At 38.9% G+C, this 14,661-nt stretch overlaps 1 protein-coding gene across 1 annotated transcript in view; it reads right to left on the bottom strand.

The window, feature by feature from the left end:
• ST6GALNAC3 (ST6 N-acetylgalactosaminide alpha-2,6-sialyltransferase 3) overlaps positions 1-14,661 on the bottom strand; it is a 217,065-nt gene that overhangs the window by 75,273 nt on the left and 127,131 nt on the right. The window contains exon 3 of the mRNA XM_005482164.4: positions 290-699. Coding sequence (XP_005482221.1) covers positions 290-699 — 410 coding nt within the window. The remainder of the gene's footprint in view (positions 1-289; positions 700-14,661) is intronic.

Raw genomic sequence — 14,661 nt, 5'->3', positions numbered from 1 at the left:
AATCAATAGTAAATTGAGCTGAAAACAACACACAGCTTTGAAAACATTTCAGGAAGACATCCAATATTTTTGGGACTCAAGCCAACAGCAATGGAATGAACAGAAGGTAGCGTAGGTGGGGTAAATGGGGCCTAGCTGCTGCCTCATCAAGTGCTTATAACAGTCAAACCCATATAACAATCTATTAAAATCATATCTGGGGACTCATTTAGTAGTTGACATCCCACATGGACTTTCCTCACGTATCTTTTGTCAAACCTTTTAATTGTTGCTCATGTTTCAGACTCACCGGTCCTTTCCCGTCTCCCTCTTGAACACCGCATCGCAGTAACTCATGCGCTTCTCCGTGGTCACGTAGATTTTGGCAGTTGGGTAGCTGTCAACAGTTTGCTTCAGCATGTTGTACACAATGCCATTTCCATCCCTCCTCATGTTCCGAAAAGGACCCCAGATCACGTAAACGGTGCTGTTGGTTTCTTTGAAAAAGTACTCGGGATTCTTGAGCAGGAGAGGCACACTTGTGTGAGAGACCACTCTTACGGTTGTCCTCTTCCCAACATCTTCCTCATAGCCCTTTGTGGGAGCATTGTTCATCCTCCAGATGCAGGAGGACTTGTCTATCTCAGTGCCCACCCTCTGGCCAGCCATCTGTCCCGAGTTTGAAACAATGGCACAGAGGTCACAGTCAAGGTGTAGAGGCTGGAAGACAGGAAACAATAATTTATATTGCAAGTTTTTCTCTGTAAAACATGAAGACTGAAAATTCAGTTAAAAGAAAAACAGGTACAGCACAACAAATGGATAATAATGCTTCTCTTTAAAAAACCAAAATCACAATCCCCACATGGCAGAGCTGCTTAAAAACCCTACCTCTACAAATGCAAACCTTTTAAATGAAATAGAAAAGTTCCAATCTTTGCCTTTGTTCCCACCTTGCAAAGTCAACTATACAAATAATAATTTCTTTTTTTCCCTCTAAATGTTACTCTTTTCAATAAAAAAGCAAGGAAATAAAGAAACAGTAGAAAGCAATATTTAGATCAATGGCGTCTCTTTTAACAAGGTGTTGCCAGCAATAGGAAAAAACCTACTGAAAAAGTAATGCTGGAAGTTTAACTGTACATTAACTGTGTTTGTGTCTGAATGAACAGTTCCCAAATTTGTGACAGAAGTCAAATGCAAAATGTATCTCTAAAAAGCAATGGAATAGTATGAAAATCCTGCAGCTGGAAAGGAGATGTGGACAGAGAAGATGTTCTCTCCAGAGAGTTGTTATGATCCATTGAAAATGAGAGGCAGAGGAACTGGTGACACCTGAACTAGGAACTTAATCCTGAGAAAACTATAATCAAAGACAGTATTTTGTTACCATGTTCTAGGGTGCTATTACTCCAGTATGAATCGAAAATAGAAAAAGATAATCTAACAGAGATATAAGGACCTATCTGATGCTCCATTTGTCAGAGTATAAAGAGTAAATCTCTTTTCATTGTTTTGTACCTACAGACTAAAAGGAAATGCCCTCTATTTAAATCGGATTGTATAAAGAGTTCAGTTAGAAATTGAAATCAAATGAAAACTAGACCCATCAGAAAAAAACCTTACAGAAGATCATCTAGGTCAGAGATAACCTACAATATTTTGTGTGGTCACAGACTTGATCCTCTGTCATGCTCACAATTGGGAGGCAGTGACCTCAGTTTAGTATTTTTTAGGAAAAATTCTCTTCACGTTCATTGAACATTTACTCTGACAGGATGCTAGGTGCTTTTCTGATCGGTCTTGTGGTTATTTCTCTTCAAAATCAAACCTCATTTAACTGATGTGGATGAATAGCCTGCCTACACTTGACCACTTTAACCCTAGGATGTAATTGCTGACAAAAAAATAAATTCTTTGATAAGGGGGAATAATGCAAGGACAAGAGACAAATCTCTTAAGAAAGCCAAACTGTAAGAGCTAAAATACATCATCTTTGGGTGACAAATATTGTACTGAATTAAGGTGCATCCTACACGACTTGTGCAGTAAACCTTACCATTTCAAGGCTTTGATTTCTCTGTTTTGATTGAATTGATTTCATTATGTGGCAGGTTCAGGAAAACATTCTTTCCTAAATCAGTAGCTAAAGATTCCTGATTGAATGCAAAAGCATTGTCAATGTTTCCTTTACAGAAAACCATGCATTTGTTATAGCTGGTATAGTTTTAGAGAGCTGTCCTGCATGGCTCTCTGACAGCAGGGATGAAATCCCAGGAGATGCAGCTGAATGCAGCAGCCTTTCTGTTTACTGCTTACTTACAGAAATTCTCTCTAAGATACATTATGAGGACATGGCTGGGTGACCTAAACAAATCCATGAGCATAACTCATATTCTACCATGAAGTGAATAGTTACAGACCCAGTAGATTAATTTATAGCTTTCAGGCTGAACTTTCAAACTAACAAATGGTGAATATGAAACTGCTAGATAGGAAAAGCCAATTTGGTCAACAATCTGGTTCCATTTAAATTTGTCTCATCCTTAGAGCTGCTTTTTCACTAAATTCTTCCATCTCCATTTAAATGGAGCTGCTCTCTTAAATTTAGAATTGTTTGAATTTCCTCACCTTAGTTAGAAATGCATTGCACATTTTCTATTCACTGAGTGCAACTGTTCTGCTTGAATAAGCTGAGTACACTCACTCCTGCAACTGTGTCCCCTGGTTTTCTGGCTCTTTTGTTGTGGTTCATTTATCTTGTTCCAATTTATAAAGTGCTTTCATAATACTGCATGCCTACACTAGGTCAACATATAATCTGCCTTCTTGAACAGAGTCAGAGGCTAACCCCCTCCCAGCTCTATCTCACAATGCTGAGATTTTACATGTCCCACTATGCACATTTCCCAACAGAGATCCCAGACCGAGTTAGAAGACTGACACCCATGACAGATATTTCAGTGAATCCAGAATCACCCACTGCCTTCATCACCTTTTTGCATCATATCTCTCTCAACATATGAGAAAACACACATCAATATTCACTCACTGAGCCCCATATGGAGACAGGCCACCAGTTTGTGGTGTTGGTTTGCAAGTGCACAGACAAGAAGGGTGGTTTCACTGACACACATAATCCACATACAATACAAATGGGTCTGCCAGGCAGTCCTGGCTGCCCTCTCCTCTGCAGAGAGGGTCCAGCAGCAGTGGGACTGAAACAGACTGGCAGGACCACACTGAAACTTGTGCTGTTATTGCTTTTCCGCTGTGGACCCAGAAAATCAGGCCAAGGTTCACCTCTCACAAGATCTTCATTCGCTTGCATCATAGATACATGAGTTAAAGACAAAAACATCAAGAACCATTCAGGTTTTCTTCTCTTTTCACATACTTACACATTTATCTCATCTCTAAACACCAAGAGGGTTGAGCTATTATTGCTGCCAGAAAATTGCTAATTTTTTTGCTGACCAGAAGGACGTAGAAGACTTCAGCAGAGCAGCTGGGTATGGTTCTGACAAATAGTCCCATATTTTTCCTGAATGATACATTGTAACTGTTGAGGAACACTTATATTTTAATCAGTAAAGAAAATGAAATGTCTGACCTTTCCATTTCCTGTGCAAGCTTACAGACAATAGAAAAGATAATTAAAAGTGTGAATTAGAACTCGCAAAACAGTGCCATTTCTCTAGCAAAGAGAAATAGCTGTGTAATAAAGGTCACTTATCAAACAGTTCTAGTTATTAAATCTTTGCATTTAGCACTGAAGTCGCTTCACAGAATCAAAGGTCAAATCATTAAATAACAAAATCAGCCAGAATTAGAAAAGGTCACAAGCAAATCCAACTAAAGTAGGTCACAAAACATGATTCTCTTCCACACAGGATTTCATTATTTGGAAAATTGCTTACTGTCCAAATTTGTCAACTCCCCCAGCATTTCCAGTGTCTCCACCAGGAGACTGAAATTCCAGCTACAGAACCATTTGGATGGGTGGATTTCCCAGTGGCACAGATCTTGGATCACCACGTTTCCCAGCCACAGCCCTGTACATCTGCTGAGGTCCCTGTGGGGATGACCTCAGGCCAGGTCTCTGAAACACAGGATAAGGTCTGGACAAACAGACACGCCAAGCTCTGGTCTCAGCTGAGACTGCCAGATTCGCGCCCCAGCTGGACCAAGCCCAGCTCAGGACCTCTGCAGATGGAATCTCCACTAATGAAAAGCTGAATTTCTCTTGTGGCTCCTTAGCACTGTGGACTGGCGGTGCGCTCTCTCCAGCCACCAACTGTTCCACTCTGAATCCCACAACTAATCACACAGATAGTTAGGAAACTCACACTAAACTTTCTCAATTGTTACTTTAACAATATGATTGTAATTTTGTAAATTGGACGCAATGCCCATTCACTACATAATGAGGCAATTATTAGCAGCTTGCCACATATTAATTTGCTCCTTTAATGTTGAAACAAATGAGATCTTTTCTTATAATCATCCTATTTGAGTGAATTCTAACAAAGCCGATTGAACAAAGCTCCAGAGAGACTTTCTTTATTTCAATGCCATTTATTCTTCTACTCTTCTTGGATGTCTTTAGAGTTTCAGAGGATACAACATTTTTAATGATGCCAATAGGGAATAGATTTTGCCTTTATTCTTCTCGATGTTCTTTTGAGGTCTTTGAAATGAAAGGTACAAGAGAGGCATTAACCGTCTGGCATTGTTTTTATTGCTTTCCTCTACTTTGCAAGCAAAAAATGTCTTTTAATTTTTTCTGTATTTCAGTGATTAAACAAGCTGGTTTTATCTACACTTACTCCATTTCTTCAGACCTCTGATTGGGAGAAAAGACTTGCCAAGCTTCTCTAGGAAAAAATTCAGCACATTAAAAGAAAAGAAAGATAGTATTTGTGTGTTCACCCAGCAAGAACTACCAAATTAGTACAGCACTGTATCTAACTTACATTATATTACTAACATCAAGCAAAAAATGATAAAAATTATAAAAATGACTGATTACCCTGAGTTTGCATTTGTTCCCTCTTCTGCCCTATGGCAGTATTGTGGGTTTTTTTAACTTCAGCAGTTGATTTTGGTCCTATCCCTCAGCATCATATCCCAGCAAACATCTCTGTCTTCATAAAATTTAATGTTAAGATTTCATAAAGATTTTACCATTTTGACATTATTTTGAAATAACCCCAACGTCAACATGCATCCATTTTCAAATAAATAGAATATGATCTGCTTCTTCATAAGACTGTTCCTGAGACTCAAGTGCCTGGGATATTTTATTTAAATGAATGTCACTGACACATACATGAGTTCTAGCAGAAAGTTTTTATTTAAATTGAATGAATTGGAAGGGAGTGCACAGGAGGTACATAATGGGACTAATCTTAGAGCAGGAGAGTGAATAAATAACTGTATTTGAAAGTCTTTCTATATACACTGACCCAGTTGTTAGAGAACTGTGTGATTTGCAGCTCTGGTTACAGCTCCTTAAAGGGGCTGTACCAGCCCTTTACCTGAACAATATCTTGTGGATTCCTCATGTCAGTGGTAACAAGACAGAAAAACAAAAGAAGCTCAGATTTTGAGCAGAGGTTGAAACTTGGGGGCCAAAATCACCCACCCCATCTAAACTTTCAACCAGCAAGTGTATTTTTGAAACATTTTAGCTTTCTCATGGAAAGGAAAAGAAAAACCAAAGCAGAAACTCAAAACTTCCAAACACGAATCACAGTGCAAAGTGATGCAGCGTCATCTTTCTCACTTTTGAGACGGCTCCAGACAACTCCATGCCAGCTCCTACCTCTTTCAAGACACAGCACAGCAAATGCTCACCAGAATGTTGTTGATTTTGCTGCTCCTACTGGGAACAACACAGGCAGCTTTGAAACAAAGCAAGAACTAAGTACATCTCACAATACCAAGAGCAGAAAACTAAATGCCTCAAATATAGGTGAGAAAACTCTGAGTAGAAAGAAACAATCAAGTATGTAACCTATACAGAATAAAACCAGGTCTTGATACATATTTGAGGTAATTTCCACTACTTTATTATAAAGCAAAAATTGAGAAGTCAAAGATCATACCTCTCATGATAATCTGATAAAACAAAATTTACTAAAATTGAATAAAAGCCATGTCCAGCTTGATCAAAATATCTTAACTTTCTATTTTAAAAAAATTGTATTTAATAGTTTTCTAAAATAGAGTTAAAATGCTCCCCCAATTGAACATTTTTCTTTACTATGAAAAGGTGAAAGAATGGGAGTTCATATTAACAAAACAGTCCCTTTCACTTTTTACATTTTTCTTGATTTCCAGCTGAAACTTTATGGAAACCGACACCTTTTAAATAAGTCTACACTAGTATTTTCTTCTGGAATAATAAACTCTTGGAACACTTGATAGCTCTATTGGTAAAAAAGGCTTAAAAATACAAAGGTGGCAGGGAGTAAATAAGAGCAATAGAAACTGTTCTGCCTCTGCATGGACGGTCACTGAAGGAAGGAAGCTGCCAGATTCAGGGCTTCAAGTACAACAGAAAGACCCGGGAGAGGCAGAGCTCACAGGACTGATGGTCAACAGCTCTGAAGGACTTAGGGCACTGAGAGAGAGGCAGGTGGAGAAAGTTTTGCCCTAAGGCATTTCCTGAAGGATGTGAAGACCTGTCCTGCATGTGCACTCTCAGCCAGTCTGCAGAAGACCCATTTTGGTTTGTGTCTCACGCTCCTGGCAAACTGCCCTGAGCCTAGGCAGGATGGCAGAAGGGACGTGCTCCTATTTACATGAATGTCACAGAAGGGGGAGGAAATACATGGAAAGAACACACAGAAGAGAAGAGAGAACAGAAAAAATTTCAGACACCTGTAAAAGGGCAAAATGTAGTTCAGTGTTAAAAGGCAAACATGTAAGGGGAAGAAGGATTTGAGAAAAAAACTGATATATATAGCTGAGAAGATAAACCCTGATGTTCGGGGATGCAATCCAGCAAAGAAGAACCAGAACTCCTGAAGTTACAAACTAACTGTTGTGAAGAAAACTTAATCAGACATGTCAATCAAATAATTTAGGAATGAAGAGGCAGAGAGAAAAGCTTTTGTCCTTTACACTGCAACTGCCCAAGTAGAAAACAGATGAAAATGGATATGTTCAGTCCAGCATATAGTACTATAGTTTGTAGGTAACCAGAAACCCTGACATCCCTACGCATGCAGATGTCTGCACCTTCGGATCCACACAATGAACACCTCTGAACTGGAAGAAAAGCAGATATCTCTGGCATAGATATTGAAAAAATCAGCATAAAGAGACAAGTACATCCAAGAACACATGTGGAAATGCTCCTGTCAAACACTGCTGAGGATTGAATTGTTATGGAAGGGAGGCAAACTCCATCATGCACACCCTACGCAGACAAGTTCACGAGGCAGGCACTAAAATAGCGTTCACTCTGAAAAACAGCCTATGAAAAAATTAGCTTCACAGCTGAAAAAAATGGAAAACCACACAAACAACATCAGTTCTAGAATATTCCTGACTTCATCCCAGAGGTTTAGCTGATGACGATAAACAACCAGAATGTTTGTGACACTTCATCTATCACCCATTTACAAACACGCAGGCTTTAAAATATCATGACTTTGTAATAGTTCAAAAGCTGGGAATTCTTCCAACCAAATACTGCTTGCAGAATGCTGAACCCAGTAGGTCATTTATCTTAACATCCACCACATTGTTCGCCTGCCCTCAGTACTACGTGGTGACTCCTGAATTTTGTGCACAAAGTTACTGGAAAAACACCATGTAAACCAGACACTGTCCATCAAACAGCATAAAGAACTCAGAGTACAGCACAAGGTGATCCTAACAATGGCACTCCTTTTGTCACTCTGCTACAGAACTGTATTTGCAACATTACATTTGCTACCAGCAAAACATGTCACTTGATTCAGCAGGTTATTGGTATCACAATATTTAACTCTAATTTATCTTCTGCAATTCTCTGCATCACATTTCTTTTCTGCTTTTTACATTTAGTAATAAGGAAGATAACAATTGTTTCTTCTCTATACAGCAATATTTGCTCAACAAACAATACAAACCACCAGGAGGCAAAATGTCACAACTCAAGGAGACATAAAAGGGAGGAATGTCCTGTTAGCACATGGGCTGAATAGCCAATGAATCTCAGTACAAAAGGACAAAAACAATTTTTCACACCCAATAACATGTGTAGCAGAGGTAACATGTAACACATAATCCTTCCTTACAGTGTGGACTCTAGAAAGACATCCTTGACAACCAAGGCCAAAAGAACTCTATCCACAAAAACTGTTTTTCCTTTGCAAGTAATAGTAAAGTATCTCTGCAAAAAAATTAATGGGAATTCCTACAGTGAATATGCCTACTGGAAGACTATGTCTAAGGAATTCTCTTTCACATATGGAAAACATGAGTTGCTCTAACCGCTGACTTTAATTTGTATTTATTATAAATACCCGCAGATGGCGGTAAAGTATATAATGTATACAGCAGATTTGTTCCAAGTTTGCTTTCTCTAATAACCTCCCATTATCAGCACTCACCATTAATCATGGACCATTATCTAGGAACTTAGTTGGCTGAATCACAGATGCAGTAATGCCTGTAAGGCCTCTAATCTAAATACATTTGAAAAAATTAGACTCACAAATAAACTAGGGGAGTTCCAATATGAAGTTTACATCTTATTTCAGGTCAATTTATTTGGGATTTGATATGGGGAAACAACATCAAGGTAGGCAGCAAAAACTGTCAGAAAAACTTTCTTGTATTAACCCCCTCTCCTTCTTTCCCATGAAAACCCACCTAACAGGCTAGAAGCCTAACCTCTAATTTATTTTGGTTCCATGCTGTCTAGACTTATTATTTAATTTTGTCTCTCTTGGTGGTCTATCTGACAAATTATTTGTATGCATGGACGGAAAGTGATAAGCTAAAATGCTAATTATCCATTTTTTCTGAAATTAAAAGAATTAGAATATCCATGCCAGGAATAAGAATAAGGTTTATTACAATAGCTTTAAAACCAGTGGCATTTTTTCATTTGACAAAATAAGCTTTAAGAAGCTTTCTAAGTCCAGTGTTTTTAATTGCAGGATGCCTTATCTAAAAGAGACTACACAGTTACTTTTGGCCACATTTATATGCTTTCACTTTGGCAATTGGCAATATTTGCAGTACTACCCTATGACTGTCAACTGTAAAAATGTTTAAAATTTTCTCTAAAAATGTAATTTCAGATTAAAATTTCACTTAGAAAGTCTTAGTCCAAAAATTTAATTGTTTGAAATATCTTCTATTTTAAAATCATAAAATAATTTCAGTTTCAGAAAGATACAGGATTAAATAATCATTTTATCAGACACCCGAAATTTCAAACGCTATAGCAACGGGCACTAGGACAAAAATTTAAAATATCAGAAAGTTTAATTTAAAGGATTAGAAAGTTCTGCTTAAATTATTAGTCAGATGTGTTTTACATTTTCTTAAGTCATTAAAGAAAGCTATTGAAGCATAGCTGCATATTTTAAAACTTTTAAGTTTAAGGTCTGTTTCAAAAGAAAAAAAAATCACTGTACATATACTCTCTTCTGATTGCATTTGCATCATTGCCTTGGTGCATATGTCCACTAAACACCTTTTAATCAGTGCAGATTTCATGCAGAAAACAGTTTGAATCATGGACTAACAACATCTGCAGTAACTCAGTACGCGGAAACTCAAGTGGAAACCACTGGGGTTAAGTGACTTATTTACATTATTTACAATGGAAAGATCTTTGTGTCAATTCTCCTTACTCATGGAGCTCAACAGGACAGCTCCTGCTCCTGCCACATCCCAAACAGCCCCATTTACCCCTCAAGTAAAAGCCTTTGCTGGAGAAAAGCCCCTGATCTCAGGTGGCCTCTGCCAAACCTTACTGAAGTCAAGGGCCTTGTGCAGGTCTGCGCATCCTCAGCACAGAGTCCAGAACCAAACCAAGGCCTGAGGTGATGAGTAACACATACACACACAAATGAGCTGGTAAGTTATGAGGCGAAACATGCTAGAAGCAATTGCAAAACAAAATCTTATTAAAAGATGAAAACAATAAACCCTATCAATCTTTTCTCCACTACATAGTCTGGCCTGACATAGTTGCAAGATAATAAACGAGACTACTTCCAAAATGGGTATTTATAATCATATTGCTCTTCTAACCATAATTTAAATTTTTAAGAGAGAAATTAATTTTTAGTCCTTCATACATCTTCAAAAGAAAAATACCACTGCAGTATACCTATACACTGACTTTGTGGGTAAATCTATGGCACATTCATTGCCTCCATTACAGCTAAAAGTAAAACTCCCACTGACATGACCAAAGACTTCATGGAGACTTCACCTAACATAGGAATTTTGGGAAGAGGAGTCTGCATTTGCAGTTCATGGACGGACAAGATTACAGAATCATGGTGCTACTCCTTTGCTTGGGCAGCAGCAGAGGCCTGTCAGCCGTGATTCAGCTTCAACCCATGAAAAGGATGCAGAGTGCTTTCTTGATATAAGTTACCTGCTCACAAAGCCAGAACACAGTGCTCCTTCTCTGTGTGTGAGCACACACACTGATGTTCTGGGCTGCATGGACTTCCCTGGCCCCTACTGAAACTACTCCCTGCCCCAGTCCATCTCTGGGATGGAAGCCTTGGAGGCCGTGCTGGCTTCCTCACATTCTACACTTCTACTCTACTTGTGAGTGCACAGAGCTTGTGTAGGTTTTTGTGTTTTGTTGTTTTAGACTGTTCACTTTAATGTAGCTTGTGATTCCTAGTGCTTCCAAGGACAGTAATGACAGCGGGATCTTTGAAACTTCAAAAGCAATCTTAAAGGTCAACACCTAAGCTCATCAGTGGCTCTGTAACTCACACTGATGCAGCAATGACTACCATGGCTCTGACAAAACAGGTTCCTGGGGACAGCAACTTGAAAAAGAAAATCAGAGCCCTCTGAGAGCATCTGCCTGCTGTGGCTTGCTGGCACTATGAGTATAGCAAAATACATCTCAGCTGAGGGCCTAGAAAGAGAAGACGTCATGGAATACTGAGAACTGCCTTCTAAGCAAACAAGTTGTGCCTCTCCTTTCGTCCTTCTGGAGCAATGCTGCTCCATGCTACAGGCATGCTGCACCTCAAGCTACCAACAGCTCCCAGCTGCACACTGGAAACCGAGAGGGGAAGTTCAACCTCGCACAAAGCTGGGGTGAGGGACTCAGGGATGCCGCTGAGTAAGAAAAAATAATCAGCTTAAGTCAAATAATTATAAAATAATCATCCAAAGGAAATGAAGAGGTGTCCAGGTTACAGCTTATGCTGAGGAAAAGCATAGAAATAACATTTCTTCATTTCTATGAACAGTATACAAGAGAAGACTTTTCCATGCTCAACATTAGCTCTATGTTCTCATTTGCTTAGCGACTTTAAAAAAAGCGCATACATGTACATATGTATTAACAACATCAAAAGGAGCAAGCCAGAGGGATGGAGGGTCTAGATTACGTATTAATTTAACTCTAAGAAAATATTTACAAAGCAAATGTGCAAGTTTTGGCATCCCCTCTCTCTGAGTCATACAACTGTACAATTATAGATGCAGCACGAAGAGGTTTGTGTGTGTCTGTGTTCAGCTACCCCATCATACATGGTGTCAGACATTCACAGTGTTCTCATGGCTACAAAAGACCAAGGCACATGAGCTGAGGGGAAAAAAAAACAGATGGACTATATATATCCCATTAAAAAAGAATTCTTTTTTTCAAGGAAAGCACATTTATGACAAAGGGCAATTAAGCTTTGAAACAGGTGCCCAAAGGAGTCTTTGTTCCTAGAGATTTTCAAAGCTTGAAGAGGCAGAGACCTGACCTAACCTTGATGTTACTCCTATTTATACTTGATATTGGACAAGATGGTCTCCAGAGGTTATTTCCAACATACTTTTTTCAGTAATTCTATAGTTCTATCACTATGAAGAACCAAGGGGAAACTCAATGAATTTTAATGAAAAAGACAGCACACATTTTCAATAATGAGGACTATTCGATGTCCTAGGGAACTACTTTTTTAGAAATAAAAGAACTCAGAATGACAACAAAATATTGAAAATTTAATAATTAGTGAAAAATTATTATTTTCTTTTTCTTGTCTGTTCTTGGTTCTTTCTACTGCCTGTCACACACAAAATCATGCAAAATACAGCAGAGAGAAACATTCCTAAAATGAAAATGGGCTAAAGATTTGATCTGCATGTCCTATGAGAATCCTGCACAGAACCTACACCTAATAAATCTTATTCCAGATAAAATATTATTAGGCACAGTTGCAAGACTGGAATCCAGACTCACCACAGGTTCATTCCAGCTGGTTGTGGCACAGGGTATGGGCAGGGAACATGGTGCAATTTCCCTCCTGGCATGAGTGAACCAGCACCTGGACCGCTAAAATGGCTGTATCCAATAGACCACTACTTTGTAGGTGTTTGTGGAGAAAGCTGAGTTTATTGAGTCTTCCTCACAGGTCTGCTTTCTAACGCTGTTAGCAGTGAATAGAAAGTGATAAACACAATGCCATACCTGGCCAAAGGAGTTTTTGTTACTCCTTTTAGCTCCACTAACCAACAGTGGTGCCCTCTTCACCAGTACTGGGACATGGCTGAGATGCAGAAGTGGTGGCTCAACAGGACTCCAGGGAGAAGAGGGGTAAAAAGAAAGAAAAAGCCCCACTGATCCAGAATGAATAGCTCTTTTTCAGAACAGAAATTTAAACTGCTGCCATGTGCTAGTGTCCACTGAGCAGTAAGCCTGTGGCTTCACAGGCTGAGACAGGGGGAGGGATGAGGAGGAGAGCTATGTTCTAAGAAATCAAATGCACATTACATTCCAGAAAAATGGGGAAAACTCCCATACCATCAGACCTTCAAAATTCCATCTATAAAACAACAGAATTATAGTGGCTACAAAATAGGATACTGAAAATCAATTCTGAAAAAGTACATCATAGGTAAATACTGTATTTATCCCCTCCTCTTGTTTACAGCAGCAAAATAAATGTTGACTCTGTCACAAGACCCTTGCAAAAATCCTGCAGACCCCGTTTTTCAAAAGAGCAATAATTAAAAAATAAATTCCTGTGGTGTTTTTCCTCTATAAGCCCTGTTTATGAATTCATAGCACAGCATGAAGGTTATTAAAATCCCATATGTGAGAACCACACACGGCACAAGGAGATATGAATTGGCATTCCACAGAGATAATGCTATCTAATGGGCAAAACAAGGAGCACGACTCCATTCTTCTTCAGAGTACATTTGGAAAGGGCAAAGCATCTGGCTGCTGCTCATGGATACCTGAGCAGACACAAGGCATTTCTCCTTCTTACCTGTTGATTAACAAGTTAAATGTGAAGAGCATAGCTGTTATCTTGCCTCGATATTCCCAAGACACCCTTCCACCCACAAACCATTTGATGTGGGGGATTAAATGCTATTTGGGGTGACCCAGATACAGTGACTATTAAACACATTGCTGTTTACTTCCACAGCCATGCATTTCAAATCAAAATGCAAGTAATTGTGGAGATAACCAATACACCTCACAAATTCTGGAGTACTGCCTATCCAATAATTATTTTTCCAAAATGATTCATTTATTTCCCAATTTATTGTTGAAGCAAAAGAGCTAATGCTGTGCTTTTTTTAATGCCAACGCTGTTTTGATCCCACATAGTACTGAGCTATTTTGAACACTATCAGCAGCTGGAAAAACTTCAAGAAAAAGCGAGAACAATTGTTTTTTGGAAAAAGTTTATGAAAAAAAACCCTCAAACTGACAAAGTACAGATATGCACAAAAAAATTTCCTCAGTTTTCAAATACTCTGAAACTTTCGTTAAAGAGAAAGCAGTCCATGGTTCTAAAATCCTTGAGTCAAATTTAATGCATAAAACATACTCTACTTAAGGACACTGATCAAAGGTTTGTAAGGCTGTTTCCCTGCCTTGCATGCATGATCAATCAGCCATCAGCAGAGAGACCACAGGTGTCTGATGGGAGTCATCACTAATGCCAGAGAATGGAAAGCACTCCAAAATGGGAAAGGCAGGATCTGCCATGAAGCAACAGGAGACAGAATCATTTTCTGGCAGGATTAAAATCCAAGTGCTTGCTCGGTTCTCTGCTATATTGCTGAGGAAAGGTTTCCTTCTCATCCGTGTCCCTATGATCGCACAGTGCTGCTCAGCCCTCCCTTGAAACACCACTGCTAAAATTCAGAACTTGGATGAGAACTGTGAAACTTGCATGCAGATATGAACTTGCTCTAATTTCAGGCCTGTTCAGATTCAGGATTCTCGTTTATACCCATTATCCTCTTTCAGCTGCACCTTCCAATCTTGTCTCTATGTGAAAGGCCCCATCAGGATATCACACTATCATTTCAGCTGCGGGATCCTACCTACCTGCCACAATCAACATCACTGTCAGAAATTATAACCTCTATCAATATTTTACAGATGCAAAGGAGGGAAGACAGTGAAAACAAATTAGGTTTCATTTTAGTTATGAAAAATCCTTTCCCTCTAATGACTCC

This window comes from Zonotrichia albicollis, chromosome 8, assembly GCF_047830755.1.
Source record: "Zonotrichia albicollis isolate bZonAlb1 chromosome 8, bZonAlb1.hap1, whole genome shotgun sequence".
Taxonomy (NCBI): Eukaryota; Metazoa; Chordata; class Aves; order Passeriformes; family Passerellidae; genus Zonotrichia; species Zonotrichia albicollis.
This window is presented reverse-complemented; position numbering and strand designations above follow the sequence as displayed.